We start from the raw sequence: 18,574 nt of genomic DNA, 5'->3' as shown, positions 1-18,574 counted from the left end.
TCTATAAAAAGTAATGAAAATCACATTTTTTTAGATAATTTGACAGAAGTATCCTTGAGGTGAAATGTTTTTCATTTTATCCATAGCGCTTCGTTAATCCCGATCCTGTTCATGATTGAAATTCCTTGCACAGTTTAATATTAGTCTATTCATTCTTTGCGTCTACTTTATTGCATTTATGTCAGATACGCACAAATCAGTTATCACTTTAACTAATATAAACACACCGACAGTCACAATAGTTACCCACCGCACTCTTATCACGAAGGTTGTTAAAAAACATCTAGGCAGTCAGAGTAATGTAGAGAAACATTCTGATTTTCGGTGTACTATAATAACTGAAACTGTAGAAAACCACATTGATTCCAAGGACAATTATGAACAGGACGTGATTTAACCATACATAACACACAATAAAGTACATAATGTACACATAAATTACATAGATACAATTAGGCATACTTCGGTTTTATATACAAAATACAAGCAACACGGGAAAATTGTTTAATTCACCACGATGGGGCGTAATATTGAGTAAAGTTCGTCGTTTCATGCCTTTCCACGAAGTCTATATTTGTTGGCATTTACGAGTATTTCATTCTGATAAACGTGTATGCAGTACTAACGTTTCCTCACCACGGTATTCACAATATTCATATTAATTAATTTTTTCAATAAGTCAATCCATTCACCTACTTTGATTTTAGAAAAAATATGCAGAAAGTAAATGAAACTTGCATTACGTATGTTAGTATACTTTGACCTTCATGACTGTTTCAAGCATTAATTTTCCACATTTTTAACTAATTAACAATTTTTATATTGTAGGATGGTAAATGGATCTGATGTACTGATAACAAAATTATATTAATTATTTTCGACGTATGAATGTTATGTCATTTGGATTGCAATTTTTGTTTAGTACATAGTACACATTGCATATAGCTATGTATTTAAACATTCAAAGTACAATTTTTACACACTTAATACATACTTATAAATATAATACCACTTGAAACTAAAGAATGAAGAAGTATGTAAAAATGGAAATGTATGATATATGGAAACAAGCTTATATAATGTACCAAATACTTTACAAGCTTTTTTATACAGTCTATTCTTACTTTTCCATTTAATGTAATACTTTACTTTCTTATATTTCTAGTGAAATGTATATTATACCTATTATGCTTTTGTTTATATTCATGTGTGGTATTATATATAAGTACATACAAAGTATACAAGAAACGACAGTTTTCAATTTGCTAAAAGTCTTGTATAATGAGTTTTATACATTTTATGTATTAAGAGTATTATTTATATTACATAGTAGAGAAAAAAATTGTATTCGAATAATTGTTGATTAATTAAAGTAATGTACAAGAATTCATTCAAAGCATACATGTACTTAACTGATCAGATAAGTACGTTTTAGTACTTGTATATAAAGTATTTTAAACAACTGTATGTAATCTTACAAATGAAATAATGCTTTACATTGTAGATTTATACACTTATTCAAATTAGACAAGTAACACAAATAATGTTCTAAATATTGTTTTAATTTATCATGTATTGTTTGAACAAATTCTTATGAATCTCTACTATGTATTATAGTATGTTCAAGTTGAAGCCAAATTAGTGACCTAAATGCTACAAATGTTCAAAGATATTTTACTATCGACTTCATACATATATCCCAATTATATTTAAATATGTTTCATTCGTTTAAAGATTGATTTGTATTTTTGTGTGATGCATAAAAACCATAACAAAATTTGAAACATAAGGATTGCACGCACAACTGCATACTTCATTCCACATCAATAAGGAGTTTGACAACAGAGTCATCATTTTTCTAGTCATCAATACGTACATACAACACGTACGCGTTTGTCGTGTTTATAGAAATATTACTAGATTTGAAAGAATCAAAATAATGAAAATAAATTAAGCTAAATAAACTTAACATCATCTAATATATCCCCTATCATAACGTTCGTTTATTACGAATCTAGAGATATTTTAATTAAAAGGAGAAAATAACAGTAATCACACTTTACGTTCGAATCACTATACAGATTAGATTCAATCCATCGTTTCTTCGATTCTAAACGACGAAATAAATATTTATTACATAAACGTATACGCATGGAATACTTATGAAAGTCGCAAGGTAACTACGAAGGATTTTGAAAGTTGAAATGATTATTTTGGAAATCACACTTTCGCTTATCTAGAATTTAATCGTTGATTTTCTCACCTGCTGTTGTAAATACCAAACATGCAACAGAGTGGCCTTTAAGATCAGATTCCGAAGTATAGCTACAAATTCCATTTAATGTCCTAATACATTTAATTGGCTAAAATTGGTACAAATAATACCACAAAAATCAAGAATTCGTTTGAAGCATTCCACTACACATAAACGGAATAAAATCTCCATACAAATTATTATATTTAGCTATAGTTCGCCAGTATAAGTATTATGTATGTACAAATCCTTGGGCGACAATTCATATTTTTTCTTATTTTCCTTTTTTTGGTATATATATATACACATGTATGTACTTCATACCGCGAGGTTTTATATGGCAATTATTTTTAACCATTATACCGCGGTTTCAGGAATATGCAAACGTGACCTAAATGGCACACGTCATAATATAATGTTGCACAATGTACAATACACACATAATTTGGTTTACGTAGAAATGTTCAACAAGTTACACATCATATATATTCGTCAGTATGAAAGCGTTTTATATTCTTTTTTGTTTTGTTTTACTTTGATCTTAGATGCATGAGATACTAACGAAATAGTTGCAATCTACAATTATATGTAGCTAATATTAAAAGAATATTTTTCTTAAAGCGTGATGACGTTCAAACCTATTTCTGGTGTTTATTACAATGCAAAAATCGAATGTGTTTGTACGCAGAAAGGAAATGGAACAATGTAATTATATAGTTGAAAGAAAGAAATAGACTAAAAAGGAACAAATTCCGCATCATGCCAGATGACGATTGTTATACAATATCCTGCGTCGTGGAATAATAAAACTCGTCACTGATGGAGCTTACTTCCGTATGACAATCATATCCGATTAGATACCACCAGCACTATTAAGTACCAACAAACCCACCAGTAATCACGACGGCACTTTCGGCTCTTTTTTGCCTACAATTATTCCACGTTTCTGCTTGTAGACTGATCCCAGTTTCTGTACTGTTTGTTCATTTTTCTGTTTGGTCGGTACTACAATATATGGAAGAATCGTATACAGTTTATACGTTGAACCGTGTTTCAGATCCGTCAGCAAGCATTAACGTAACCGTACGGTTATTTATCCATATCAGTTTAGCTAGTCGCATAGGATTTAAACGCGCTACATCATTAATCGGCGCGGTACTGTATGACTTAACACAACGTGTTTGCGAATTTCCTAGACCAAACATACCGCTACTTGTTTGCTGAAAAATTTTGAATGTTTCCAATGAAAATACAATTAGTATGTTACAATAATTTAGCTACATTAAAATATTATTATAAACTAAAGTAGTTCTTACCTGCCAAAAACATAGCTTGTTTTCTATACAAGAATAACTAACCAGGAACTTGCCCTCGGGTGAAAATGCTAGTGCAGTTACAGATCCTGAATGCGCAGCTACTGTCTGACATTTAACGTTACCTCGTAATTCATACAGGGCGAGTTGACCGTTTCGGCTACCTACTGCTATCCTACGCGTTGCTGGGCAATGACTTACCTAAAAACAATAATAAATGATTTCATCAGTTGAAATTTAATTTCTTTGATATAATTACTAACCGATGTAACATAACAATCAATCACTAAATACAGGATATTAAAAGATGCAACTTAGAGAAATGATCACATGATTAGCGAATATAATAACAAATTTTGATGAGTATGTCAACAAATTTTTTGTAGAATAGTTTTTCAGCTTAAAACACAAATTGTTTTAGTACGAAGAATTTGTATAGACTTACTTGATTAAATCTACAAACTGCTGGAAATACATCGTTTAACGGTTTGGCTTTTAGATGACCTGGGTCCAAACAATGTAAAATAATATCCATGACCTGTGGACATTGATTACATTGTATTTTAAGTATATAATAAGTTAACAATTTTCTAAGTTTAATGAGTGATACTGTCCCTACCTCCACTAGAAGATCGCTCATTTCACTTTGCATTTTATCGATTAGCTGTTCAACAATTCTGAGTATTTCTGGTTTTGCCCTAGCTAGCACGCTTGCACCCATATTTACATTCAATGTTTGCGCATTTTGTTGTAATGTATTATATCTAGCCACCTCTCGTGCCATAGTAGTGATGAATGCAGCGGGTCTGGCAGTAGCTATTAAAGTTAAAGCGTGACGTGCTGTACGACATGTATCCGCCTGGGGCGTAAGCGGAAGGCCGTAAGTCATGCTTGGTACTAATTTGTCTGCATCACAGCACATTTCCAAAAGTCCCAACAATACCTGTATTATTGAAGCATAAAATTAATATTTATTACACATATATTATTATATAATATTAGTGAAAGTTGATTTATACTTTTGACACGTCAAGATAAGGTTCCCAAACAGTGAAACCTCTACCAATGAGATCAATTGCCGCTCTTCTTAAAGCAGTGTGTAAGGGTAATTTTAGCGAATGTGGCGCATGTAATAGATGCGTAAGTGCCATACTGGTATGCCTGGCAAGATCATTATTTCCTATTCCAAAACCTTCTACAATTGAACTCTTTCGCCTTTGATCATTATCCCTTCTATGATTCATTGTGGCAACATCCTGACCAAATTCAGCCCCTATTACACCTAATAATACAACCGCTGTGGTCTGTTTCCTTTTCAGTTCTGCTACACTTGAAGGTTTCCTAGCTGCATTTATTTCTGCTGATATGAGTATGTACAGTTTGCTTATCTGTTTCTAAATTGAAATTGCATAAATATAGTTTAGCGTATTGAATACCTTCTGTTAATTCTTCTTCTTCATCTTCTTCTTCATGATGTGATTCAGTTGGAGGTACTGGACTACCAGATGCTGGAGGACTTTGATTCTGAATTTGTGGTGCAATGGGTTCCTGAGTACTATACATTGGTAAGTACTGCGACCAACTGTCTACAAGTGCTTTTCTTCCTTTTGGACCCATTCTAGTTAATTCAGCAAGTAGTAGAGCTTGAGCAGCTTCACGAATCTGGAGTATCACCATTTTGTTTAAATTCATTGTATATATGTATTTTACTGACAACTAACCTCAAGACATTGATGTTGCCATCTCCTTGCCATCATTTCAACTTGACTTACTTTATGAGGCAAGAGCACACAATGTAGCGTCGCTAAAAGGGACCAACCTTGTTTTATCTGTGCTTGCTGTGCTGTATAAATTTCCTCATTTTCCTCTTCTGCCTTATTCCAGCTAACTGCTGATCTATTACCAGGCCTATATAAAATATAAAGATGAAATCTATTCTGTATTTTAATTGTTCTATAAGACATAAAATGCTAACCTATGCATTTTTCGATTCCGTTCTTGTTCAGGTACAAAAGTTGCATTGTTCATTGACATTAAAGTATTTGCCAAAGCAACTACTGCCAATAAGTGATTACTAGTTAATGTAGTGGATAACTCCCAATGTGCTCTTGCTGTGAACGCTCTGGTAAGCCTCTCTTGTCTAACTAATTCAACTGGCAAACGTTGTTCTAATTGAGTTGTGGGTTCACCAGCAGGTTCCAGTTCAGTCTGCCAAGTTGGTAATAACAATGACATGTAACCTATAATAAACAATAGTAATTGAAGAATGTGTACAGTAACATTGTAATCAAAATATTAAATATCTTACCTCCTTTAGACAATACTCCAAATGAAACAGGAACCATAGGTCTTAGTAGACCTAGTTTTCCTTCACAAACACGATCCAAATCTGGATCTAGACCCCATGAATGCAACAGACTTAGTATAAGCTGAGCAACTTCCATAGTTGCATTTGGTTCACTAAAAGCTCCATTTCGTTTTAGATTGCTTTTTGCAGTATCGCTGTTACTCCAGTTTTCACCTGTAAAAATATTAAATGTTACACATGTATGAGTTTCAAGATTTTTAATCTGTAAAATGTGCAGTAACAAAATGAAGTGTAATAAAAATTTAAATATTAAAACTTTCCATATATTCTATTCCAAACTAAACTTTTCTCAACTAAACAAAAAAAATTACTTTACAAATTAGAAGTTAATTGGTTTTGATCCTAAACAATCTCACTACACATGGAAAGTTTTATAGCCACATAAATTTAAAAAATAAAGACATTAATATACACAACAAAAACCTGAAATGTGCGAGACATTATATATTATGAATATTAAGCTTGAGGAATTATTACATATCGTACATATACATACATATAATATACATGTAGATATAGCATGTATGCTTACGTAAAGCGGTCCATTATCGCTTTACGTAAATATTATGAAAATATTTTTATATTTTCATTTTACAAAAAGAAATAGCCTTATACACCCGCTATTCAGTATGGTATTCAGTAAAAAAACATTTTTTTTTTGAAAAATGAAAATATGAAAACATTTTTATTAAAATATCAAACATTTATACATATATACCCACTATTCAGTATGGATAAATAAAAAATGACGATAATTAAAAAATACATGCCTTTCTAAAAACGTGACTAGCTTTCTATACATGAAATGCTCTACTTTGTAACTCACTCTATAAACATATCATGTATCATTGTTTGACTTACACAAAGATATTATAATCACAAATTGGTGATTTATGTCAAATGTATAAGTACTAATACAATAAACTAACGTATAAGTGCATGGAAGCATCAGTTAGTATTGGAAACGCACAAATTAAAGAATAGACACCATTTTTATGGAAAAAAAAAGAAGAGATTAAGAAACCAAACTTCGAATCTAAACTAACAAGAAGAACTCATGCGATGTAACTTTGACAGCAAAAACTACAATGATTTTATCATTTTCCTTAAATCATGGCTAACCTTTGCCGTCGAGAGTCGACGGCTTGAGGCCAACGCTTTCCACCTTGGCCTGAATTTTAGTGTGTACGTTCTCTGCACCCTCCTTCATTTTAGCCAATATACCTATAGAAAGAAATTGGCTTTAGATAATATAATAATCTAAAAATATTCTGAACGAAAATCTTCTAATTAACAACTATGATTGAAGTAAGGATTGACGGTAATGCAACATCTAAATATTATACGAATCTCAATTATTTGCATGATAACAATTATTTACATAATTTCAAACGAATCAAGTGTAGAAGGCACTATTTCTATGCATAAATTTTCACTAAAACATACTTATCAAGAAAATAACAGAGATACAATAAATTGTAATCATTTACAACTACTACGAGATATGAATTGAAGATTCGAGTGAGGTAAAATACATAATACTATTTGAACGAACCTGTAACATTGTTTAAAAAAAGAACTATTTTAAGATTCAAAATATATATTGAATATATTATATCTAATATAAACCTACCCACACCTATGAACATGCAATCATGTAAGAACTTTTATATGTGTATTCAGACGTATATTGAAGAGTTTGTGCAAGGAATGATATGTAAGAAAGCTAATGATCCTCTATTCCTTGTAAGTCTTTCATTCTACAAAAATATATACACAAACTACGATTCATAAAATGAAACAGTAACAGAGCACGATACCGTGACGATCCTTTTCCTTTAAAATTCGTTCAACGTCGCCTGCTTTATCCTTGACACGACCAAAAAAGTCTACAAATTGGCATGTTATTGTAAATATTTTTCATTATTATACATATTGGTTAATTTCTGGTAGTAATATTCACATTTATTACAGGGGAAAGAAAATAAATTTCACCTGCAATTTTTTTGTGAGCATCCGGACTGGCAGATTGTGTAAGGGCTGCAACCTTTTGATACTCCGATGCTGAAATTAAACCTTGTGCTTCCAAAGAACCAGGTGACATTGCTCCATACTCGTCGCTAAGTAATTGTACTACATAAACATGACAAAAAGTACTACTATATAAAAAAAGTAATTGAAACAAGTTTAGTAAAGTAAACAGTTTAGTACCTATTAAAGCTTCTATGTCAAAAAATAAAATATGACTTTCCGGATCTTTGGGATTGCTCCTGAAGCCTTGAATCATTAAAGGTGCGCCTTTTGCTTTTATTTGATTTCCATGGTCTGGTCCGTGTCCACCGTGAAGCTGCTGTAATTGATGCAACCCTCTTTGTGTTGCATGCCTTATAGCAGACAGATTTCTGTGTCTTAAACCTCTGTTGAAACAGAATTAAGAATATAATTAAAAAATTATTTCCCAGGATCCTCTCCCAAAAATTCACTCAAGGTTCTCACCATCCATGTTGCAAGATTTCATTTACCTAAAAAAATGCACGGCAGGATTGGCTAAGCCTAATTCACCTCCTGTAGCTGACCCACCAGATGCTGTCATTGTATTTTCATCGCAAGCGTAGAGTACTTCTTCAGCAATAATACCTACATAAATTTTAGTTTCGACTTTATAATATCACAACTATATATCCAATAACATCGATTTGATATAAAATGCATATGTACCATGTAATACACGATCTAAGTGACCAGTCTCCATTTGCCATACGTATACAGCCCCATCTGAACATCCTACTATCATAAAGTCATCCAGTGGCCTCCACTTTATTGTAACAACTGGAAATAGATGGCGAGAAGCAAGACAAACACATTTTCTTTCCGCTAATGATAATAAAGTCACACTGTGGTCTGATGCAACACTGCAAACGCATTTTTGTATTCTAGGCTACAAGAAACAATGGTATTATAATTAAATAAAAATAAAACAACAATAACTTCATCCATAAAATGGATGAATTAATCAATCATTCACCAGAATGATTTATATATTATATAAGCTGTCCCGCCTGGCTTGTGCATTTAAAATATTTTTCTTATTTTTTATATTTTGGGAATATACCAGAGAGAAACATAAGTCGATGTAACAGAATAATTATTGTTACTTCTCGAGATGTTAACAATGGTTGTAATAGTCAAAATGAAATAATGATTTGAGTACGAATAATCCAAAAAGAAAGTAGAATTTTTGTAATAGTATAAGTACTTGAATTAAACTATTGCTCGATAGTGGTAAAAACGTATAAAATATTTCATGAAGTATTAATAATGCAAAAAGATTGATCATATTTCAGTACCTCATAAGATATTTGACTACATCACTGAAACGTGAACGCATTCTAAAAAAAGGTAATGTTAATAAACCAAATCATATCTTTTTGATATAATTTCAAATTACTAAAAATACGGGTTTCTTGTAGATGCTCGGGACATTTTGTTTAGCTAATACTGATTATAACAATTACAAAAGAGAGAAATACATACACTGCAGTTATCAGGGGGTACCATTAATTGTGTAATTTCACCAGCATGGACACAAAACCTATGAATAAGTGTACCAGCATAAAGATCCCACAAGCAGACAGCAAAATCAACAGAGCCAGAAACAAGATGTACTCGATCATAACGCGGTGCAGCTCCATGTGGGTATAAAAGACAATTTACCCGGCCAGAATGGCCTAAAAGTATTTGGTGTGGCGGCCAATCTGTAGATCGTATAAATAAATAAAAAGGAGAAAGTATGAGTAAGTAAGTTTTATTTAAAATGATTTGTTTAAAACGCTAGTATTTATAAAATTATGTTAAAGTGTACTTTACCATCATATTGCTGATGGTTGCCATGAAGTAATTGAAGCATAACTGTTTGTGTTGCAGGAACAATGATAATACTGCCGTCTTCACGACCAACAACTAAACGACTTTGTTGAGGTAAATATATACTAGCTGTTAACTTTATTCCATGTCCATCTCCACTGTCTAATTGATCTAATATACCAACTGGTGGTGGTTTCATTTCTTTCCAAGCAGTTGTAAGACTTGGTTTTACTGTTGGGGGTAAAGAGAGAGCTATTGAGCGATCATTTTGAGAAATTTGAGCTGGTTGAATTGTTACTTCTGGCACTGTCCAAAGAACAACAACACCTTCGCTATCACCACGTAATAAATATTTTACTGTTTTATTCTGTTTTTGAACTGTAACTAATCGCATTGCTGGTGGACATGATAAAGGCTAGAAAAAAAACGTAATGTGGTAATAACTGTTTTTTATGATTAATTTGTAATTGAAATTTTATTATCTTGCATTTTACAATTACCTTATCCCCAGGTTGTATCAAGGTACAATACAAGTAAGGTTGGTCATATTCAACACTTGCAGTATGAAAATTTTTATTGTCTGCAACGCTGCTGTATGATTAAAACAAACAACAATATATTATATTAGTATATAATCTCTTTTACTGAACAATAACACCATTTATGGGCAATAATTTGTAATAGCCATACATATCTCATAAATTATATAGAATTAATACTTTTATTTAATCCATAAATGGTAATTATCATGTTTTATGAAAGCTTATTTACATGATAACAAGCATTTTTTATTTTCTTATTTTATTACTTATTCAATAAAAAGAAATAATTAAGTAATTTTATATTGCACAATCTTATTTACTTCAAGCTATACAGTTAAAACAAAAACATATTTACGCAATAAGCTCAATGAATAAAGTCAGCATGAATATGAAACTAAATGTGCTATAATATAAATTTTTCATTGAAATAAATGTTAACATTCACCCATTTTGTGATACAAAAATGAAGTAGTGATACGTGCAAAGCAATTGAGAACAAATGTAAGATGAAAACGGAAGATCTGAAATGCATAGAGATATAGTATCTTGTTTGTAATGTCTTTCTTCACTGAATACATTTATATCACACAATCTACATTTACTTACAAATTAAAATAAGAATGCTATACTTTTCAGAAGATAGTATAAAGAATTTTCTTTATGGAAAAAATAATAAATTTAATTTACTTAAATGAAACATAATAATAAATGTAACTAAAAATTTAAAACAAAAAATATAAAAAATTACATTGAACCTTGTATTTTTAATTTGTATGAAACTTAGACATTTTCATAATTCTATGTTTTATAATATTATAAATAAAAATAAATATACAATAATCTAATTACTTACTAGGTTTTACTTCTTTCTATACTTCTTAACAAGCATTCCACTGTATTTATTTGTTACAATATCATAAACAAAATAATCAGCAAGTATCCTACACACATCTTTTAGAAAATCAAATAATTAAAAATAAGAACAAAATCAGTAGAAGAGCAATATATCTAAGTAAATATGAAGAGAAACATAGACTGTGACAGAGAAAATACAATAAAGAACACAGGAAGAAATGTGTTGTAGATATAATGCAGGGTTACCTGCTGAGAGCCTTGCCCTTCAGCTTGCTAGAAGAACACCAGATCCATCGTAGAATGCAGTAGATGAAATAAGATGGAGTAGATGTGTATTATATGAAAAAGACACATCACCGTAAAAAGTAGTCATAATGTTAACTAGATGTATGTTATATGTAAATGTTTTGTGTTTGGTGTTCTTTACCCATTTACTAAACACAAACATTAAATGTAATGTATTAATAGGAATATGACAAAATTTGGTTTAAACTTGCACATTCACTGTACACAATGTGTATCAGATGTTAGTTAATATTAAATTGAACATAAGGAATAAAAAATATATATAGTTTAAAAATTATTTATAATGAATGTCTATATGAAATATAAATAGAATTCATTTCCTACATCTTTTCAATTATTAAAATTAAATTAATCTTATATTTTCTGTAAAGGAATAAAAATCAAATTAAAAATTGAATTTTTATTTCCCGCTTAATGACTGGATATGAATGTTTATGAAAAATGAAATAAAGAAATACAAAGAGAAAAAATATGAAATATGTGCATTGCCAGCAAGTGCTTCTATGAAATAACATACAGGTTTAAAATTAAAGCCTCTGTTTAATTTATGTATCAATGCAGCTGACTAAGATAGATCCATCTACATATGTATATGAAATATACCTATCAAAAAAGTTGAGCCATTACAAGTTACATGTATGAAAATACCAGCAATTTTTAGATACTGTAACATATACTATTATATACTAGTATCATTAACTGCATTATGTTTTTATTATCAAAATACTTTTATGTATTTTACCATAACATTTCAAGTTTTCATTTTATCAGAGTTCCTGGATTCATCAATTATAGTCATGTTTAAAATATCAAACAAATGCATATTGGTATTTGTCATCATATTATAAACATGATCATTATTTAATAGCATATTATCTTTCTTTCAAAACAAAGTTATGTTAATTCATATATCTGAGATAGTGTATAACTATAGGTTTGATCAACCTGTCAATATGTACCAGAACCCTATAAGTAAGAAATTAATGATCTTTTAAGTAAATGGGTCAATGAATTTATAACTAAACAACATATAATATGTTTACGTACTTTATAAATATGTTATGAATTATTTACAGGCTCTTCTACTAATTAAAAAACAATGAAATTTTAATATCTCATAAAAGTATTAAAATATGAAATATTTAAAACTTAAAGAAGAAGAGAAGCATTATTTTCTCAAAAACATACTTAGCTGGTAATTTATATAGATAACCACGGCCTTCATCGCTCCACACAATGATCCTGTCTGCAGCTAGGAAATCTCCAGCCATCCAGCGTTCACCACGAGGTGCAGAAATTGAACATAGGACGGAGAAATCACCAGCATCGTATATCTAATTGAAACAACATATCAGTCAAATTGATTTCAATATAATCAGTAGACAGTAATAAATACAAGTACCTGCCAATCCTTAGAGCATACAATTAATACAGTCCTTTGATTATATGGGCAACAGGTCATTGCAAGCGCATTGAGGCACTGTATCTGTTTACTTTCATGTTCATAAAGAGGTTCACTGTTTCGATTCTCATGTCCAAGAAGAGTCCACACCTTGACTGTACCAGTCGTTGTTAAGGCCAGCACAACGTCGTCTTTAAATTAATGGAAGCGACTGTTGCGCGTTAACCACTTCTAAGAAGACGTCATAGCATTTTAAGCAAAAATATTTTAGTAACAGACAACAAGTAACACCTTATAGACGTTATCAATGCATTCGAAACTATAGAGATTTCAATTGCAAAATAATATAATATCCTAACATTATTAAATGAACATAATAAAAGAATAAAATATTGCAAACATTTGCTGATTACACCTCTTAATAATAGAAACCCATGCAACATAACAATAGCTTCATGTAAAATAAAACATACTATGCTAAACTAAAGATACAATTATATCTTCATTGATTTTGTAATTCATGCTTGCTTAAATCATGCATAAGTTATCTTAAAAGTTTAGTATATAACTATTAAGATCTACAATTCTACATATTATGTAGGTGGGAAAGTAATACTTATTTTTAACCATGCTTTGTCAAGACTACTTTTATTATTAATTATTAATTTAGCAAGAAGCTTATTACATAATGGAATAGAATCATAGGAAGTAGTAGACATTACATCATCGATTAATGTTGGCAATCGTATAGTAATAAATTGATTTCTTCACATATGTAACAGTGGAATTACTTTCCCATGAACCTAATATATAAAGAAATTATATGCAAATATTTTCTTAAATATATTTCATTTGTAAATTTTATACCAAACTTAAAAGATACTACATATTAGATAAAAAAAACTATTTAAGCTTTATGTACAGAAATAACACAATCCTACTTTAAAATACTAAGTGAGAGACATTTATTTAATATCATAAAGACAATCTACTGTAAAATTAACAATCGACCTTATACAATTAATGTATTGTAACCCATCTTTTTAAATTATGCTACTATACAAAAAAGAAAAGCATAAATTTCTATATGTATCAATTAACATAACATTCCTTTTACTATAAATAAATATATTTGTTAAAATATTTCTTAGTTTGAAATTATAAAAATATTAAACATTGCATTCGTTACACTTAAATATGACAGACATTTATAAAACGATAAATTTAATGTAATGTATACTTACTACAGATATAATTTATCACCCAAAAATGATACGAAAATGATAAATGAGTGTAAGTAAATGCAATGTATGCTTTGATGATGGATTTTTGTGAAAGGAATAGCAAATGTAAAGGATAAGCATAGAAGGATTGTTAGTTAAATTATTAATGATATCTAATTCATTTGACTGTTTTGTTCAAAATAATGATAATGAAAAGAGTATGAGAGAAAGAAGATATGAAATATGTGATACAGCTTTGACTACCAATGTAATAGCATTGATATCTCCTCATATGTTTTTCACTAACATGCTGCAACATTATAACTTCTGTTAAAACTTTAAGAACTTATAGATTGTTATCAGTGGATAATTTGTCATATTTTCTTAGTATTATTGCCACATTAAACTGGTATCTAAGAAACTCTTTTTACATTCAAGAAATCAAGTGAACATAAATCCTTAATACACCCAAAGTATAAAGCTTTTTTAAGTTAATTGCTTAAGAAAGATTAGCAGAATATTGAAAACCCAGAAAGGCTATGAAATCTAAATATATAATCCTAAATATCTATTAATTGTTTACCCAGAATTGATATTTCAAAAACTCTGTATAATATCCAATATTTTATTTATAAAAGTAATAGTGAGTAGATAGAACAAGTTATTAATGCTTTTAATATTTAATATAGAATTTGAGCATAAGGAATATAAAAAATTAGTAAACAAAAAGATAAGAAGTATATTGTGCAAATGAATATTAGCCAAATATTAAGAAACAGGACTAGATAATATTCTAATTGAATATGAAAAAAAACACTTGCACAATATAGAATGAAAAATAAAATAAATAATATATTATAAAACCCTGTTATATATACATATATATACACACATGTATACATATAAAGGGTGTTATCATTTGAAACTTAGTTTACGAGAAAATCGAATTTGAAGATGTGAAGATAACACATTAATTATTAGTTACTAATCGTCCAGTAAGACCCTCTATAACTAATAATAAACGTATAATCTACATATCTTCAAACACGATTTTCTCGTAAACTAAGCTGCAAACGGAAAAATGTTATTTCGTTCTTTCGACTTATTTTTGCATGTAGAATCACTACATGTTCAATGATGTGATAACGCCCTGTATATATACAGGGTAGTCTATACATGTTCCACGTCATAACTCCGTTATTAATGCATTTACGAAAAATGTCAAAGAAGGAAGACAAATGGTTCGAAAAACATTCTATCTGTAGGTCCTTAGATTTTTAAAACGTATCAGTGCATGTGTAATTAACAATTGCAGAAAATTTAAATTCAGCTAAGAGAACAATAAAAAACGTTATCAGAAATGTTTAGAATATAATGATGAAGCTTTTGAGCATCTTCTTAAATAAAGATTTGTAAATTATGCTTCTAATAATTTTTTACATAGAATGAATAGAGAAATCAATCTGTGGAATAAAAAATATGCATTTCCATTTACAGAAATGCTGCAATTACTAATTACACATGCATTGATGCACTTCAAAAATGCTAACAACACACGGGTGAAGTGCTCTTCGAACCATTTATTTTCCTTCTACGACATTTTTTTGCAAATGTATTAATAATGCAATTATAACCTGAAAGAATTGCATAGACAATCCTGTATATGTATATATATTAGAGAGAAAGAGAGAGAAAGAGAGAGAGAGAGAGAGAGTGACAGAGAAGAGGTCGCAGCCTATGGTAAAAAGCGTAGGTGTGATGGAGTGTAACTAACTTGTATGCACGTAGAACCGACCTTTCCGTTTGGCCGGCCGCAAAACGTGCAATGCACTGATCCAATCAGGATTAACACGCGAACACAGGGTAAATAGAACTTCCAAACTGAAAGGGTCCATCACTAAAACCTCAGGATAATAACTGAAATAAGACAACAAATAAAACATGTTATCGTTATTGACAAATATAAAAACATTTGTGCAAAAATGTTGTACAAAAATTGTAGATACCCAGAACAGAAAAGTCTAACATCTTCTCCTCCAGCAGAGACGTAAGGCAACATTTGTGTATGAACACTGCTAAGTTTCACAGCTTCTCTGCATTTTCCATCAACTAAATCCCAAGTACACATTTCACCACTTTCACTGCTACTAACAATGTAATTCTGTTCCATAATAGCACTGGCTCGACTGAGGCACATTATTGGAGCCGTGTGACCAACAAGTAAACATCTTGGAGTCATCTTAATATATAATCTCTGTCTTATTATTATGCTTCCAGTAAAATTGTTCAGTTTCAATGATTGAAGCTATAGTCGCTTACCTTTAATATTTCAGGATCTACTTGCCATAAGCATATTTGACCATCATAACATCCCGTTACCAAAGTTTTTTGATCTCGAGATAAATAAATACATGAAATGCAATGAGTTGGAGCTATACGACCCCATAGAACTATAGGTACTACCAAGCTTGTACCCACTGTCATTTTCAATATTCAACCTATAAATTTTATAAAAGCTATATTAATCATAAACTAAAACTAAAATAACATTTAATTACTTCCACATTTGATGAAATAATTTTGTAGTTTCATTACTAACATTTCATAAATATAAAAAGATTGTTATAATTACTGTTAATTGTATTATATAATGTTTATGTTAATATTCACATTTTCAGATAATTAATGTTGTAAGCATTGCATTTTCTCTCATGAATTACATCTTATCAATTTATCTCTTAATACAAAATTTATTTGTTATAACAGTACAGAAACACAACACAGGAAAACACATGTATCAATTATAAAAGTATAATGATGAAAATTCTGATTGGAAATATATATTTTACTTACGACACATAAAACAACAGAAATTGAATGAAGTATAACTCAACTTAGGCTATCTACTGACAGTTCGATTGAAATAATACCGTAATAAATAAATGACAAAACCTTGTTATAGAGTAGTCGAAGAATAATCAGTGTTACATGGATATTAACAGCAGGTATTTTCGTTGATAACAAATCAAATCTTCTTCCGTAGCAAAAACAGCTTGACAAATATCTATCACAAAGTCCATCGCAACAACGCGATACACTAAGGATCTCGAAGAAAAGCTATTAAAAGCAATTAGAGCTGTCTGCTACATCACATTCACGAGATGTCACTGATAATCTGCAGAGTTTCGATTTTATTGCGTTTATATGCAGTTACTTCAACAAACCAATGCATTTTCCATATAAAAAGGCACAGAAATATTTACCGAAAATACTGGATGTTAATGACAATGGTTCCAAACGTCGTAACTGGCGATATATGCCAAAAATTTACAACCCTTACTGCAGTCTCACGACCGCGGCCATCTTGATGTTGAGAATAGTCAGATGAATAACGTATACAATCAGCTGTTCCTCGTCAAAAGATCCCTAGTAAAATTGTCTCGCTCGATATAATTTAACACAGATTTAAAATATACATATTTATTTCGTTTTATTTGAATATTTTTATTCCAAAAACTAAATAATTTTATATGGGAATCACTATTACAACGTTAAGATAATTACAGTTAAAAAAATCACGTGGAGAACATGCGTACTTCGTCAAGTGGTATTTAAAAAACTTTTGCACAGAAATACGTCATCCATTATTGTGGTTCACATACCTAATAATTTCATTGTAGAAGGAGAATAATTTCATTCTCACCGTATTTAATAAAAAGTAATGTTATTTTATCGTCAAAATAAATTGTATCAAGATTTTACTTTAAAATATGATACTAAAAATGCACAGTGTTTAAGTAGGGTATATGAATAATAAAATATATTAAAACAAAAACATATTTATTAACCAAATTTAAAATTATTAAGTAAGCTGAAAGATGCAAATACACTAGCAAATTACCTGCGACATTTCTTTTATAATAACAGTTCTCGTGACGTGTATAATCGCTTTTCAGATTATTGCAGAATTATTGCAGTGAGTTGTAGGAATATTTGACGAAATGTCGTAAGTTACATGCTGGTGTATTCAGACCTTTACAAACAGAATGACAGCAACGCATGGGCCACGCGGCATGGTCAAGCACAGTCAAACTAGCAATGAGAATGTGTATAAAATTACATATGTACATAACACTTTAAACAAATGAAGCGCCGCGCGTTCTGATTAGAAGAGAGGGCGAGGTAGTAGCACGATTTCCGGCGCTGTTATCGGGCTGAGATACGGACTTAGGAAATACTTATATATGTATACAGGTTTCAATAAGTTTTCTGAAGCAAAGATGAAAACATCTACGTGACATCAGAATGAACAATTTGTATAAGCTATACTAGTATGACATAATATACATATCTACAATTTCGAAAGAATAACAGTGTTCAATGTTCCAATGTTCGACATTAATGAATATGCAAAAATGTTTAATTTCCAGAAGACAAGTTCAATTGA

The 18,574-nt window shown here is 30.3% G+C and overlaps 1 protein-coding gene across 11 annotated transcripts; it reads right to left on the bottom strand.

Annotated features, from left to right (window-relative positions):
• Positions 1-2,439: 2,439 nt before the first annotated feature.
• Positions 2,440-17,550, bottom strand: Rbcn-3b (WD repeat-containing protein Rbcn-3B). Of its 11 annotated transcripts, none has more exons than XM_078185381.1 (26): positions 17,391-17,550; positions 17,080-17,302; positions 16,447-16,625; positions 16,134-16,366; positions 15,902-16,044; positions 12,905-13,095; positions 12,691-12,836; positions 11,443-11,469; positions 10,300-10,390; positions 9,803-10,214; positions 9,470-9,690; positions 8,654-8,873; positions 8,458-8,572; positions 8,147-8,352; positions 7,931-8,068; positions 7,756-7,824; positions 7,058-7,159; positions 5,876-6,088; positions 5,543-5,807; positions 5,289-5,475; positions 5,004-5,229; positions 4,587-4,927; positions 4,187-4,510; positions 4,013-4,105; positions 3,571-3,768; positions 2,440-3,474 (listed from the first exon to the last, which is right to left on the bottom strand). In XM_078185381.1, exons 3-26 carry the CDS (start codon positions 16,609-16,611, stop codon positions 3,289-3,291), a joined length of 4,512 nt encoding a protein of 1,503 aa, XP_078041507.1. In that variant the 5' UTR covers positions 16,612-16,625; positions 17,080-17,302; positions 17,391-17,550; the 3' UTR covers positions 2,440-3,288. The 11 variants fall into 11 exon arrangements, with proteins under 11 accessions (XP_078041507.1, XP_078041509.1, XP_078041510.1 ...); XM_078185383.1 differs by having other exon boundaries at positions 4,587-4,924; XM_078185384.1 differs by having other exon boundaries at positions 4,587-4,912.
• Between the last annotated feature and the right edge of the window lie 1,024 nt (positions 17,551-18,574).

The sequence above is a fragment of the Augochlora pura genome, chromosome 7, assembly GCF_028453695.1.
Source record: "Augochlora pura isolate Apur16 chromosome 7, APUR_v2.2.1, whole genome shotgun sequence".
Classification (NCBI taxonomy): domain Eukaryota; kingdom Metazoa; phylum Arthropoda; class Insecta; order Hymenoptera; family Halictidae; genus Augochlora; species Augochlora pura.
This window is presented reverse-complemented; position numbering and strand designations above follow the sequence as displayed.